General features: G+C 45.3%; 1 protein-coding gene across 1 annotated transcript in view; it reads left to right on the forward strand.

The window, feature by feature from the left end:
• Positions 1-15933, forward strand: part of LOC142563414 (uncharacterized) — a 68053-nt gene continuing 52120 nt past the window's right edge. The window contains exons 1-5 of the mRNA XM_075673968.1: positions 1-144; positions 4252-4349; positions 8734-8925; positions 12708-12792; positions 13557-13737. Of these exons, the coding sequence (XP_075530083.1) occupies positions 1-144; positions 4252-4349; positions 8734-8925; positions 12708-12792; positions 13557-13737 (700 nt within the window). The remainder of the gene's footprint in view (positions 145-4251; positions 4350-8733; positions 8926-12707; positions 12793-13556; positions 13738-15933) is intronic.

The following is a 15933-nucleotide window of genomic DNA, read 5'->3' on the forward strand; positions in this document are numbered from 1 at the left end:
ATGGCCTCAAAATGCCTTGTTGAGTTCCGAGAAAAGAAGATCGTTGTTCATTTCGACGGGTCATTGACACGGCAAGAGCTCATCGGAAACCTGCAGGCATCCAGCGTCCTGGCGAATGTCGATACAGCGCAGCTAAAGCTCACGGTACGTATACGCAGTGCGATTGATCATAGATCATACATTATATTTTTCTCATTGTGGTAAGAATTCTTCATAGTATCTTCTCGCGCAGTGTACTTAATTATTGACGAGCACAGGAACAAAGAAAAAAGACTACGAACGGTTTGCGCACCATCCATTGTCATCGTCTTTGTTCCCGTCCTCGTCATAAGTACACAGCGCAAGAAGAAACTATAAACAACCAGCAACTAGCCCAATTCATCGCTCTTTCAACGCATTCTTGCGCTTGGTCTGGTAGGAGCGCCGTGTTGAGTTTGTGTGCGTGCAATGTCGCGGTCATAATCGAAAAAGCGTCATATCTTCAAAATGCATGCATGTATGTAACCGCGCTCCAGCCTGTAACCTTCATTGAAGCAGATTCCAGTGAAATTTGTTGCAGTGTGAAGAAAAAAGAGAGTCCTGTAGTGGCCATAAACGGAACTTGAACCATAATGTAGTGCTGAAGTACTTTATTAAGGCCTTGCAAAGGTTGGTTCTGTGATTGCCTAAAGAACGGTTACTTGCGTTTTCTTACGACGTCGCTGCGGTAAAGCTATTGGACAACAGTGCTATATACCAGTTTAGCCTTTAGTGCTACTTAAAGCTATTTCATTTTTTTAAAGTCTGTCAATTGTTTCCCGACGAGAACACTATACTTATAAAGGTGTTCATGGTTTCATTTGAATTTCGCGCTGCAGTTGCAACACTGAATGTCAATATCTCTCGTAACCCTTAAATTTCAGTTCTTGTTTGGAGTGATATTTTTTTTATTTATAAGGCCATTTTGCACGTGATAGTGGCCTATGGTTATCACGGTGCAAGGTGACTATGCAAGTGCAGGGATGCCTGGATGCGTACGAGACGTTCATTTGAGGGATCGCCAGCTGTTTTTGCGCAGGCGCGAGTACGAGCGGACGCGAGTCTGGGGGCTTTTGCTCCTTGAATTGCTTGATTATACGACCCTGCTTAGGCACTACGGAGGAGGTTTTTATGTAGGCGTTTGTCCCTAGGCGTGCCGGCGTTGCGGAGTGCGGTCGTTTGTTTACGCTCGGACGCGGGCACTGACGGCCGATTTGGCGACCGCTGTGTCGGACAGAATGTCCGGCACCTGCGGCACTCGTGCTAACTCAATCGTAGCGGATCATAGCTTTCTCGCGCCTTACGGCAATGTACCTTGTAAATTTACATCACTGATGTTTCTGTGGGAGCAGTAGCGACAGTAGTAGAGCCCGGACCGCATATATTAAAAATCTAGAAGGCAGAGCGCCTTAGCAATCGTGGTTGAACGCAAGTGGGTGAAAGGCCGCCGGTGACGATGACTGACTCGACACCAGCGGCGCAGGCGCGAGAAAGTCTGTCCGACGTACCTTCAGAAGTGAAGTTCTGACTGATGTTGCCGAAGTCGCGGGGTGCGGTAGTGCTGAACTTAGCGTCACAAGTTGGCGGCTGGACGTAATTATATTTACTCAGTCGTGCTTTTTACTAATTGTAACAACGTGTCATTATTTCGCATTATTGGCGGCGCCTTCCGCACACCAAAGCGGCAATGGGGACACCAAAGCTAGAACCCGGACTGGACCGTGGGTAGGGGCTCGCAGAGGCCCCAACCCACGGGTCGTCCTGCTTCCAGCTTTGATACCCTCGCTACCCCTTGGGTGCCTTAGCTTAATATCCTGCGCCGCCTGCGTTATTGTAACCTCATGTGCTCTCCTAAGGCATCCATTTGCCAATTACATTTGCTGTCCTGGAGCAGTGCTTGTAAAATATCCAATCTATCCCTTTCTATAGATGAAGCGCCAATAGTGACGGCACACAGGAAGGAATACAGACAGGACAAGGCACTACTTGGAACTGTTTATTGAAGTCAAAGGTGGCTGTATATATAGCCATGAGAAGAGGGGAACGAAAAAAGAGGGACATTGACTATGTGAATGCGCACATGCGAGAACACTGAAGATATATATGAAAGGAATAACGTTTAATCTCAATCTAAAACTTATCTAAAAATATGCTTTCTTTCGTGTAAATATTCAGAGATGCGGTGCTGACACAGGTGTCCCCTCTTTTCTTAATTTGGTTGGCCTCCTACAATTCATGCGCCACAGAATCTTTACTTTTAAACATGATTGTTGTATCATGAAGCCTTGCTTCACATACTTGTTTGTTTTCATTCCCGCAGGCTTTGCACTGAAGCGGCAAGTTTGAACCATATCCCTTCTTCAATGGAAGGTTATGTTCCCGCAGGCGTTCATTAATACATCGGCCAGTTTGGTCGATATACTCTTTCCCACACTTCAGCGGTATGCGGTATATGACCCCTTCTTCACACTTAACGAAAGGGTTCGTATGTTTAATAGAACATGCTACTTTCTTAGACTCATCCGAACCAATCAGGTGGCACAAAGTAGCAAGTTTTCGGGGCGCAGAAAAAACCACAGGAATTTTGTATTTCATGGCGACGTGTTTAAGATTATGTGCCACTTTATGAGAATAGGGTATCACCACTTATTGAGCTTTCTTTTCAACTGTTTGACCTTCCTCACTTTTTTTTCTTCCTTTTTCCACTTTTTTCAATAACTCCTCTGAAACTGCGCTTCAAACCAAGCAAGGAAAGCCAGCCTTCCTCAACTTCAAAATCTGGCCGTCAAAGCTTGCTTGTGCCTTATGACAGCAAGATTTTTTCCGGGAGGATTCGGGGCACATAGTGGCAATTGCACGTTGAACAGTCTTGGAGTGTGTGTTGGACTGTATACCGCTAAAGTGTGGGAAAGAGTATATCGGCCAAACTGGCCGATGTATTAATGAACGCCTGTGGGACCATGACCTTTCATTGAAAAATTGATATGGTTCAAACTTGGCGCTTCATTGCAAGGCCTGCGGGAATGAGAAGAAACAAGTATGTGAAGCAAGGCTTCATGATACAACAATCATGTTTAAAAGTAAGAATTCTGTGGCACGTGAATTGTTGGAGGCCAACCAGATTAAGAAAACAGGGGACACCTGTGTCAGCACCCCGTCTCTGAATATTTACACAAAGGAAAGCATGTTTTTTAGATAGGTTTTAGATTTAGATTAAACGTGATTCCCTTCATTTATATCTTCAGTGTTCTTGCACGTGCGAATTCACATAGTCAGTGTTCCTCTTTTTTCGTTCCCCTCGCCTCATGGCAATATAATCAGCCACCTTTGACTTCAATAAACAGTGGCAAGTAGCGCCTTTTGTCCTGTCTGTATTCCTTCCTGTGTGCCGTCACTATTGGCGCTTCATCTATTGAAAGATATGCACCAACTAGCCCCACGTGTCTTACTCCAATCTATCGTCGCGCCGAAAAAAGCGACCTGCGACACCAATAAGAACCTTGCCCATTCAGACACAGCGATCACCAAATGGCGCGTCTGTGCCAACTGCCTCACTGTGCGGGCAGCCAGCGGTGGAGCATTAACAAACTCGACCGCACTTCGCAATGCCAGCACCTAGGGGACAAACGCATAAACACGCGCTAAGAAACCTCCTCCGTAGTGCCTAGGCAGAGTCATATATTCAAGGAGCAAAAGCCCCCAGATTCTCCCTCTCATGCCCGCTCTTACTCGCGCCTGCGCACACACGACTGGCGATGCCTCAAATGAACGTCTCGTTAGATGCGTGGCTTCGTGTCGTTACATTGTAGGCGCTCGTCAGTCGGTGCGGTGATTTCAACCTCGCTTTCATTAGCATAATGCCGGCGCTGCAGGAGATAGCTAGCCTTGCACTTTTGTGCCGCATTCGAAAGGCTGCTGGTTCTACCATGTCGAGGCCGGTCATAGATTGCGACATGCCAGCTTTTTGTGATCGCGCTCAAAAAATGCGAAACGAAACGAAGCTTTCAAGTATCACGTCAGAGTGTGCTTATTTAGTTGTGCGGCCACGGTGGCTACCCGTCACGGAGCACAGGCATTTGCTCATTTGGCCATAATCGCCACTGTTCCAATCACCGTGCCATATCCGACGCCTTAAAGAAAATCTAAGTGACCCGTAATGCTGCAGTAAACAATACTTTGCTGTTGAATGAAGAATAAGTACAGCAGTATTCTTTTCTTAACCTTTTGCAACAGGTGTATGATGAAGACTTCAAAGTATTTGTAGATGTCCCAGTTGACTTTGTCATTATCGACAAACTTAAATTGCAACTAAAAGAAGTGAGCGATTACCGGTAAGTTCAACACAAAGAAGTACTGGCATGACATTTTTGACCTCATTTTATGTTTGCAATAAAGGTTTTCAATTTTGAAACCCTAAACACATAAGCCTCAAAACAGCCTAAATAATTTCCCATGACAGCATTGCTAAATCTTGGTTTCATTTCCAAGGAGGTAGGCGTATGTATCATGATGCTGCAGGCGGTCACGCGACAGCAGCACATTGTGACATTTCTGCACTTTCCCAGGCTTGCTCAATTGCTGGTAAAGTAATGTAGGCATTCAACTGTATAGTGTAGCGCAAAATGGCAGAAAAATACACACACAAAAGAGACAAGCACGGTTGCCACAATCAACTGTTTACTGAGAGGCCATCCACCATTTGGTGGGCATGCACACCATCGCATCACTGGGAGAAAATCTACGACACAAGAAAGCTTGTGTCAAATAAATGGCATTCATAAAATCATGCTCGCGATAGTGCAGGCTTGTGGATGCTTCAATGCCGCAGGTAGCTAGAGGCATTCTTTTTGATAAAGAAATGCTTCCAGTGCGAATGGTGACATGCTGTTCTACCCCTGCCTAGAATCTTGTAACTCTGTCGTATAATGTAGTTATGAAGGAACACCCGTGGTTGATTTATATCCTCATTTGCTTTCAGTACACATCTGGAAATAGTAAAACGTATAACGAAATTGAAACTTGACAAAGCAATAATATTCACAGAATCTTTAAGACTTGTAAAGGCATTAAATTCTTAACAAAAGCATACAAATCCTGTTTTCATTGAACTTTACTCACTCTTATGCAACAGCTATTTGTCACATAGACATGTAATATGCTGGGTACCTGGTCATAGAGGCATCGAGGGTAGTGTACTAGCTGACATAATGGCCACATCGTTCACATCACTAGCTATTATTCCTACAACTGCTGTCCCTGTCACAGATCTGAAGCCTTTCTTATGAAAGAAACTGTGAAACCACAATTAGGTTTCTGGCCCTCCGCCACAAAATTGCGGCAAACAGATGTCCTATTCTATCGTCTCATAATAGAACACACATTTGGGACCCATAATTTTCTACCCATGGCACACGATTTGTGGCCGTTGCCACACAGAATGGAGTCCTACGCCACGTCTGCAGCGTCACTACCCCCACTGCCGAGACGGCTGAAGAAGTGGCCATCGCCCTGGCCACTCTAGATACCACCTGTCACACCATCGTGTGTGACTCTCGCTTAGCCGTCACTAACTTCAGCAAAGTCCGTATTTCTCCTCAAGCTCTTTGCATCCTCTGCCAGGCGCCTCGCTCTAAAGACGGCACGATCTCCCTGACATGGATCCCAGCCCATGCGGGCCCTGTCCACCCACACCACCCTAGCCTCAGTGAGGTCACCCACTCCATTGCGCGAGGCCTAGTCAACTGCGCCTGAGTCACTGGAGATGAGTTGGATACCAGGGACAATCTGACCACTTATAACAATCTCGTTAAGGCCTTTTACCTCAGTGGCTGAATATTCCCCCCCCCCCCACCTCGCTCCAAGTTAAGCCGTGCGCAGGCTACCACCCTGCGTCTGCTACAAACATACCCTTTACCTGCCCGCCTCCACCTTATATTCCCAGACGTTTAAACTACCCCCAACTGCCGGTGCTGTGGCACTCACCTGGCTACGCTTCCACATATGCTGTGGGCATGCCCAGCACAGTACACACACATTAACACCACAACCCTCTCATCAAGGTTGCGTGAGGCTCTGCGGAGCTCCGCCCTCGAAGACCAAACCTGGGCGACCCAGCACGCCCGTGAGGCGGCGGCGAGGCAAGCCCTCGACGTCCCCTCATGGGAGGCTTAGGCCTGGCCATCATAAAGTGCTGTTTCTTTAATAAAAGTTTATTCTTCCTGCTTCTGCTGAAATGAATCTGAAAGCTGTGGTAGATGCGGAGAGAGGCTGACCATCCTCCACGTCTATGCTGGAGTGTCGGGAAGCCGAAGCTAAGAGAAAGAAAAATTTTCCTCTGGCGTACTGTTATTGTGTCCCACTTCACCCGGCAATGTTTACCAGCAATGCAGTCCTCAGTTTCTTGAATGATGTCCTACATGTTATTAGTCCCGTACATTCGTAGCACTTCCTCTGTTCAGAGCAGGCCACTGCGATAGCAGTATTGTATAGCACATGCCTCTAGGCCCTTGTGTGTCAAGGGCTCAAACAAGGCAGTGGTGCTGTAGTCAATTTTAGCATCTGATATTTTTGTATATTGTATCATTCTTTCGCAGTGCATCTTAATGCTCATAGTACATATCATTTCTCATTACTCATTCGATAATCTTATTACACATTGAATTTATGCACTTTAGAGCGACCATTTTTAAGGCCCCTTTACAGCCATGTCACATCAACTTCATAGAACTTATAACTACACTGCGAACTCATTACCACGGGTATGGCGCTCATTGGCCATACCTGGCCCTTGCGCCATTAAACATCTAACATTCATTCACTCAACTTATTAGGGTGTAAAATAACCTGACGTTCATTATGGCTGCCTGCATGAAATCCCGTGTAAATGCAGCACGACCTCTGGCCTCTTCTTCAAGCATTCAGGTGGAGACCTTTCCTTTCCAGCCCCAAGTTTCGCACTTTCAATGAAACACTCGGCCACAGCAAAAACTACCGTCATAGGGAAGCTTGCCGAAAAAAAGTCGGCCTGCCTGGAAGTCAAAGGTATTGTATGATATGTGGGCACTAGTTCCATAGCACAGATTCCATGCGCTGTCATGCAAGACACTTTTTCTCAATCTTCGAGTGGGCAGAATCAAAAGGCAGAAGGCCTTTCTTGGCAATGTGTAAAGAAATGTATTTCTGTAGTTTTACGTTCCAAAACCACGATCTGATTGTGTGGCATACTGTGGTGGGAGCCACTGAATTATTTTGAATGCCTGGGCTTCTTTGTATAAGCCTATATGCACATACACAAGTGCCTTCACATTTCACCCTATGGAAATGCAGCTGCCATGGCCAGGAATCGGACCCGCAACCTTACGCTTAGTAGAGCAACGCCAGAGCCACTGAGCCACCATGGCATGCGGCAGGTGGGAAGGATAGATCGCAGCTTCTCGATTTGAAACTGAAATTGTGTTCTGATCATGTACGTTGTGGGTACTTTCTACGTTGCCAAGAAAGGACTTCTGCCTTTTCATTATGCCCACTCGATCATTCTGAAAAAGTCGTATGCATGACTGTGCATAGAATCTGGGCTCTGGAAGTAGTGCTGACATCTCGTACAATACATTTGATTTCCAGGTAGGCCACCTTTTCTTCAGTGGGCCTCCTTGTGGTTTTCATTGCTGTGGCCGAGTATCTCTCGCAGAGCTTAACTTGCTGCTGGAAGGGTAAAGGCCCAGCCTGAACGCTTGAAGGAAAGGCCAAAGGTTGTCTACATTTACACAGGATTTCATACAACCTCAAAAAGGTTGCAGGCAGACATGTTGACCCTCTCGCTTCTTCAGACCCTAATAAGTTGCAAGAACTCTGCTCCCGGGTGCATGCTGAAGGCAAATGAGAATATAAGATAATTATGGCAAATCAGCACAAATGACGGGATGGGTGAAAAAGAAACAGGACAATATTCTGTCCAGCACCTGGCCGTTTTACGAGTCCCGTCATCTGCACTGTTTTATCATAATGTATTTAAACTAACAAGTCCAGCTAAGGACACTTGCGCAACATAAAACGTGGGTGTCCCTTCATAACTACATCATGCAACAAAGTTTACATTGGCCAGACAGAACTATGCGCAAATGAGTATCTTAAGGAGGACGCTGAAATTGCAAGGAAGAGAATAGGTATGCACATTCGGCCATGCACTTTGCATGTGAATGCGAGTCACGACTTCAGTAGGCAAATTGTAGGCAGAAGCAAAAGTGCATGTCGCAGTACGCATTGGAGGCATTCTTTGACAAAAATAATGCTTCTGTTTGCGGCAAAATGAAGCATCCACAAGCCTGCACCATTCCGAGTGCAATCTTATGAAGGCACTTTTTCAACACTTTTTTTGTCGTCACATATTTTCCTCGAGTGCATGCTCAACAAATGGTACATTTGTTGGTGCCCGTGCTTGATATACTTTATTATCTGTCTGTATGTTCCCTGCACTAAACTTCCATAGGATTTTACCTATGTTTTCCATTAAAAGAATCGCCTATAACGCCACAAGCGCAGGTATTCATAATTTTCCTACTAATATACGATTAAATTTATTTGTATGTTTTTCATTAGCTGTAAGAAAGAATGAAGATTGACTACCAGTTGACTACCAGCTCTTTTATTCACTATAGAAAAATTCTGAGATTCTTCTTGCTGTTTTATAGCTGTGGTTATTTTGACCTACTATTGCAGAGTTGTGGATGTTTTGGACGTTGAAGTAGCACAAATGCCGCTGCAGCTAGCACCTACACTTACGTCATACACACTCCCACCAGTACCGCTGGACATCCAAATGGCTGTTGAGAAACATCGTGCTGGGATGCACTTTGAAAAGAGGCAGCGACTCATCCAATGGTTGTTTCATGACCTCTGCTCATATGGAATGTGAGAGGCAGTTTATATACTTTTGCGCACCTTGTTTTTACAATGCTGTTATCTTGTTGCACTGGATGGCCCTCCTACAGTAAACTTGCAATAATTCAAACTTGGATATTTTGTAGTCTCAGTTAATTCAAACAAATCTTGTATTTTTGTTTGACCCACTATGTTTTTAATGTACTTAAAAGCCGCTTAATTCAAACTGCAGCATTTGGTTAATTCTGCTAGTTCAAACTTATTTTTATTGTCCGTACCGGAAATATCAGCTGCCTTTGTCACTTCAGCTGAACATTTCAGTGCATATATCTTTCAAACAGCTGAAAATGAAGCTGATTGCCTGCCTGCAGTTGTCAAAGCTGTCAAAACCATGGGGAGAAAAGAACTGGTTGCCCTTGCTGGAATAGAAAACTTAGTTTTGAAGTCACAAGCTGCTAAAAGCCGTCAACAATTTGCAGTTGATTTTACATATGCAAATAAATGAATATTTCATTACAGTATAGGCTAATATGTTTCCCCAAGTCATGTTTATGCTTGCATCTGATAATTCAAATGAAATTCTGGGGTCCCCTTGAGTAAGAATTATCTGGTCTACTGTATGGTGCTAAACAAAGTGAGCCTCCTGTTTCATTTTTTGTAGTACACACTGTTTCTTAGCATGTATGTGTGCAAAAGTGTTGTCAATACAACCATGCAATGTTGCTCATTCAGTTTTGGCCAATGTGCAGTAATTGTAAACTGACAGCTAAGAGAAGTATGCTTGCATGAGCATGCAGGTTCATATACAGCCTGTTCCTACTTAGGGACTATCTAAAACAATGCAAAAGATAATCATGATTCAACTAACTGATTTTGATCATTAGGTGTCAGCTGTGATGTAAAAGTTAACAGCACAGTTAAGAAAAGTTCAGCAAAGAACTTAAGGTATTTTAGGACACATGTTGCTTACATTTGTATACACATCCTTGGATTGTGCCACAGAAATGCACTTGACATAGCCCAGTCACGTGAGCAAATTTAGTGACCCTTCGAGCAAGTTCACCTCGCTGATTGTTGCTACGGTGGCATGGTACTAGAAATCAAAATTAATTCGTAATTCGGGATTGATCACAATGACAATCTACGAAGCCATGGGGTGTCGAAAATGAACATTTCCAGCTTGATATGGCTTTGCTTTTCTCGCAAAGGAGCTCGTAACATTTGAAATCACGAGAAAAAATTATCTTGGAATTAGTGCACTCTTCAATTAATTAATTAATTTATTTATTTTTAGCAATCAGCATTTATTTATTTTTAGAACCCAAGACCACAAGCTGTGATTAAATAGTCACTTTTTCACAAAGTAAAAAGGCACGACACTAATATACTCAATTTTGGTGCATAATAGGAGCAACAGGTGGTCAGGCAAATGAAAGTTACACTTTCAACTCGGATAAATGTGAGCTGCATTTTATATCAAGCAAAGTAAGTGTGCAGCTTTTTCAATATATACAAGACTGTCGGTATTTCCTCACATATTTATCAATACTATCTACTGTGATCTGCCGTAGTGGCAGATGTTAAATAACAACAGAAAAAAATAAGTCACCAAGACTCACTACATGGGCCATGTTGCTATTAACTGTTATCACCCCACAACTGGGGCATTGCGTTGTCAGGTGACAACTTTCGGAAATGCTTTCACCCTCACTAGATGTCGCATGGCTAGCATGGGACGAGTCGGCGTCGACAAGTGACACTGTTCCTGACACAAAGTCAGGCACGCTGTTTTAGCACAGTTGACACAATGACAAGGACGCTGTTGCCCCTAGACCTCAAATACGTCCGGTGCTAGTCGGGCGAAATCCCGCAAAAGCGAAAGTGTCCCCGAAAGTGATTGCTCAACAATACCACCTCTGACAACTATAGGTTGGCAGTCCTTTCTGATTTATAACTTCACAACCAGGTAATTTAGCATTATAAATGTCTCGAATGGGCAACTTTTTAAGAGCATTTGTGGGGCAAATGTAGATGCCTGCTTATCCGAGCAATAAGCTTGAAACAATTTGAAATTCAACAATTTGCACATGTCTAGTCGAGAATCAAACATACCCCTCTACAGCTTAGAAAGTGAGACAATTGCTTTAAATTTCATGGTCATTCATGGTAAAGAAATGCAATGTCACAACATTCTAAGCAAAATGGTGCAGCAATTTCTTTAGAACATATGTCGCCGCACAGTAATTTTATAACAGCAGAACTAGCTTATTATCAGAGGTATGAACAGCCCTCGTAACCATTACGGCACAGTTTCTCGTAAGGCCATTCGAAGCATACCTCATACTCACATCATAGCAAAACGCTCTGTGGGTGTGAAATAAAAACAAGCAAATTCGTCATCTGCAATGATAAAAGCAAAATATCCGGCTTGAAACATAACTCTACAAACAATTTGAACAACAGGTTGAAGCCATTCACCGGTCACAGTGCGACGAAAATCTCGGTGCAAGCAAGATAAGATGAAGTTTAGCTCCGACGACAACAGTTGCACAAGGTTCTGCTTGAAACAAACACAACAAACCAGAAATGCAGCAAGCTCAGGCTGCTCAGTGGCCACAGCGCAACAGACAATTGGTCGTCACATCGAAAAGAGCACTAGTCAGCTCTATCAAGAAACAAGAAACTCCGAAAACTACGCAGAAAGGAGGTTCATGTCATTCGCTGAATGCGGTGCGACAGACTTCGGCGAATCACTTGTGGCTAATTGGAATGCTGCAGTCTCTACAATTCAGCCGGCTTGGTTGAAAATGCCGTTCTTTCCAAGGAAAAAGAAAGGCAGAACAAACAACACTGAAGTCTTTCGGACACCACAGATACTAAGCGTTGACAGGCTATATCACATGCATACACTGAGGCACCGTTGTAACGACACAGGCTTGCCATGGTGATTTAGTAACTGTGCATGGTGTTGCATCACTCGAAGTGTGAATGGGCCAACGAGGCCCATTCGACGATCAGTCACTTTGTAGGTCACTATTTTTGGCCACTCTTGTGAATCGCGCCATTCTGCGCATAGGACAGGGGCAGCTCAGAAGAGTGTTGTTAGGAGCGGCTGTTGTCGTCCGACATGTCGAGGAATTGTGCATACACGTCTCTCGTGCATTCACCCTTGGCATTGAACACGAACTTGTAGTAACTGCCATCGGCGCAGATGGCAATGACAGAGTTCTGGTCTGCTCCAAAGGCACAGATGCAGTGGGCGCCCCCGGGCACTTGGAATTTTCCAAAGCTCCACTTGGAGCTGAAGTACTTGGGTAGGAAACTGGCCGATGCCCAGCTCGACTGCTTGTTTCTCTTTGAAGAATCTTCAACCACAAATATGTGCACAGTACCATGGTCACTGGAGACACACATCAGTGAGGTGTCCAAGTTGAAGTTGATGCAGTAGATGCTGGCTGTGTTAGTGCCACGGCGGAGCTCATTCATGAGGTTTCCAGAGGCCGTGTCGAACAACTTTCAACTTTCATAGCCAGCAAGTCAATCTGTGGCATTAACACCAAAAAATCAGTCCTGTAGCACTGTAGCGTTTCTGGTATTGCTCCCACTACCTCAATTAAGTCAGAAATTTGTGTTGTGTGAGAAATGCCCATTACCTTAATCAGTAAGCACACTCGATTTTACTGATTTTTACAGTGCCTCTCTGTGTTACTTGCAGTAATTACACTATTAGTAGAGAATGTGTACGCTTTCTTCTTTTGAATTTTGATACACATGGCTCGCTGACCTCTCTGGTAACACTGGTTTTTGTTTAGGCATCCAGGAAAGCTGTATGAGGAAGCAAGCAAAGCGCTGGTAGCAAAATACCCCAGTTTGGCTGACAGCACTGGAACTGGATATGTAAGCTTTACTACTTTTTACGTATTGCTGATTTCTACTAAGTAATATCTGCAGCAGTTCGTCCTTTGATCAGAATTTTTTTTCTTCAGCAAAATATAGTAAGATAGATGGAAGATGTTATGTTTATGGTAAAATTTTGCTTTCATGCGCGATGTGCCTGTAATAGTGCCACAGTGGTTTTGTTTGTGACACAGCACTTGATCTCTTTGAAAAATTACGGCTTATCAGTGATTGCTGTGCAATATCGTTTCATCTGTTGCATTTGGTACTGCACAGAAGTATGCCTTGGCCAAATATATTTAGCACGTAGCTTTAGTTCTCCCATAACTGCCGCGATTACTAGCGGGTACATTCACATGTAGGCTTTTGATTAGCTAGCATGTGCACTGCCAGCACTCAACATGGCTGGTAATGAGGTCTGTGTTGTTCATCTCATGCACGTAATGTGAACACCTGAGAGAGTATTTGCATGTTACAGTGACCCGTAGCACCTTGCACATGCCCTAACCACTCTGAACATTAATTTGCATATTTTAATTTCTTGATGCATGCTTTAGAATACCCCAGCAAGCAAAACGTTATTGAAAGCAGCACAGTGCTTTAGAAAAAAATGCACATTTTGTCTTAATGTTTCAGAATGTTTCAAAGCAATGCTATCAACTAGCAGATCTGCCAATTTCTAGCTCTGCTTTGCAGTAATAACCAAAACATATTAGTAACCATATTGTGAGATGTAATAAAATGTTGACATTTTGAACTTTCAGGATTCTTGGAGGGAATCGTTGCGCTTCAAGGCGAAGTATGAAAGGAGAAAGATAAAGATACAACGTGGGGAAATTGTGCCTACCAAAAGGACTCCCACAATTACATTGGCCAGTGGCGAGACAATGGCAAAAAGAATGAAAAGACCTACTGCTGTAAGCATCAGTTGCCTGGCGTTGGCATGTAACATCATTTAGTTTGAAAGGTGTCTGGTACATTTTTTTTCTTTCTTAGGTTGTTGAAGTGTGGGATGGCAAAGATGAGAGCAGCATCAGAAGCCACATTGCTTCCATGAAAAAGGAGCTTCTGAAACCAAAGGCTAACTTTTCATATGTCACAGATTGCATGTTACGGACATTCAGAACTCGACGGGACTGGATTGAAAAGGAGTGCCCAACAATCCAGGCTATCACGGATGAATATCCAGCTCTGAAATTAAGCGCCATGGTAATTACTGCTGTGTTTTTTTAAATGTCTTGTTGTATGCTTGGTTACCAAATATATTGACGCAGTGCTTTGACGATTCCCGGCCGCTTGTGTCACTCATTCAGTCGGTCATTCGCCAAGAACTTGCGAATGTAGGTCTTCCATCCATCTGCTCCGCCAGCCGTCCTGACTTTGCTTCGTCTGCTGCCTCTGCCCCTGTTCACCGGAGCCAATACGGTCCGTATCCGAGCTATCGCAACCCGGCCGAATGGCGCACCCATAACGATAGACCCATCTGTTTTTACTGTGGACGTGTGGGCCACACCTCTCGCCACTGTCGAAGTTCCTGGCCAGCCCACTCACGACCAAGCTTTCCCGCCTACCGCCGCTCCCCACTGAATCCTCGCCCGCCATCACTCTCCGCCGAGGTTGAAGACGCACCTGACAACGCTCGAGCCACCGCGACCAGCCGATCGCCATCACCACATAGTCGCCGCTCCCGTTCGCCCCAGCTGCGTCGCTCTCCATCCCCAGCTTACCGTCGCCGCTCTCCGACGGGAAACTAACTGGGGCAGCTCCTGGAGGTGACGCTGCTCTAGAACACCGGCCTGAAATTCCTCTGCTGACCCTGCCTACTAATCGGAACCTTCTGGACGTGGACGTGGATGGTTTGCCCGTTACAGCACTCATCGACACTGGAGCCCAAATTTCCATCATGAGTGCGGAGCTTCGAACGCGCTTGAAAAAGGTACTTACCCCTGCTCCGACTCGACTGCTCCAGGTCGCCGATGGTGGAACTCCGGCTGTGCTTGGAATGTGTACTGCTCGTGTCAGTGTCGCCGGTCGCCACACGTCCGTTTTGTTTAGTGCGCTTGAACGTTGCCCTCACAATGTGATCCTCGGACTCGACTTTTTGTCCGCCCATTCTGCTCTGATTGACTGTTCCGCCGGTGTCGTACAACTTGACTTACCCCTACCTGTTCCCATTGACCTTCCTGCTCAAGCTCCAGCTCAGCTTTGTTCCGCGGATTTTATACGCCTGCCATCTCTTGCAGCAACCTTCATCCCTGTTTTAGCCAGCCCACCTGTACCTGATGGAGACTATGTCCTCACTCCCGCGACGTCAGTCCTGCTTTCTCACAATGTCTCCTTCCCACACACCATCGTTTCTGTTGCGGACAATCAGACATGTCTTCCGATCCTAAATTTCGGACAGTGCCCGCAAGTAGTTCCTCGAGGCATGTCTCTTGCCACGTTGTCACCAACGCACGAGTGCCACATTTCTGCTCTATCTGTTGCGCCGTCTTCGACCACTGCTCATTCTGCGCCTTCTGCATCAGCCCCGACCGATGACTTTACAAAGATGATTGCACCGGACCTCTCCACCCAACAAGCCGCACAGCTCCGTGGCCTCCTCCAGTCCTACTCCGACATTTTCGATCTGAACGATCGCCCTTTGCGTCAAACTACGGTCGTGACGCATCGGATAAATACCGGCGATGCAGCACCTGTTCGCAGACGCCCATACCGGGTGTCGCCCTCTGAACGACAAGTTATCCAGAGCGAGGTTGACAAGATGCTTGCCAAAGGGATTATTGAACACTCTTCCAGTCCGTGGGCGTCCCCTGTTGTTCTCGTCAAAAAGAAGTATAACAGCTGGCGATTCTGCGTTGACTATCGTCATCTAAACACGATCACCAAGAAAGATGTGTATCCACTTCCCCGCATTGACGATGCTCTGGATTGTCTCCACGGTGCCACTTATTTTTCATCTATAGACCTTCGCTCTGGATATTGGCAAATTGCCGTGGATGACATGGACCGTGAAAAGACCGCATTCGTCACACCAGACGGCCTATATCAGTTCCGAGTAATGCCATTTGGCTTGTGCAATGCCCCGGCGACCTTTGAACGGATGATGGACATGCTCTTGCGTGGTTTGAAATGGTCCAT

Source organism: Dermacentor variabilis, chromosome 11, assembly GCF_050947875.1.
Source record: "Dermacentor variabilis isolate Ectoservices chromosome 11, ASM5094787v1, whole genome shotgun sequence".
In the NCBI taxonomy this organism is placed as follows: Eukaryota; Metazoa; Arthropoda; class Arachnida; order Ixodida; family Ixodidae; genus Dermacentor; species Dermacentor variabilis.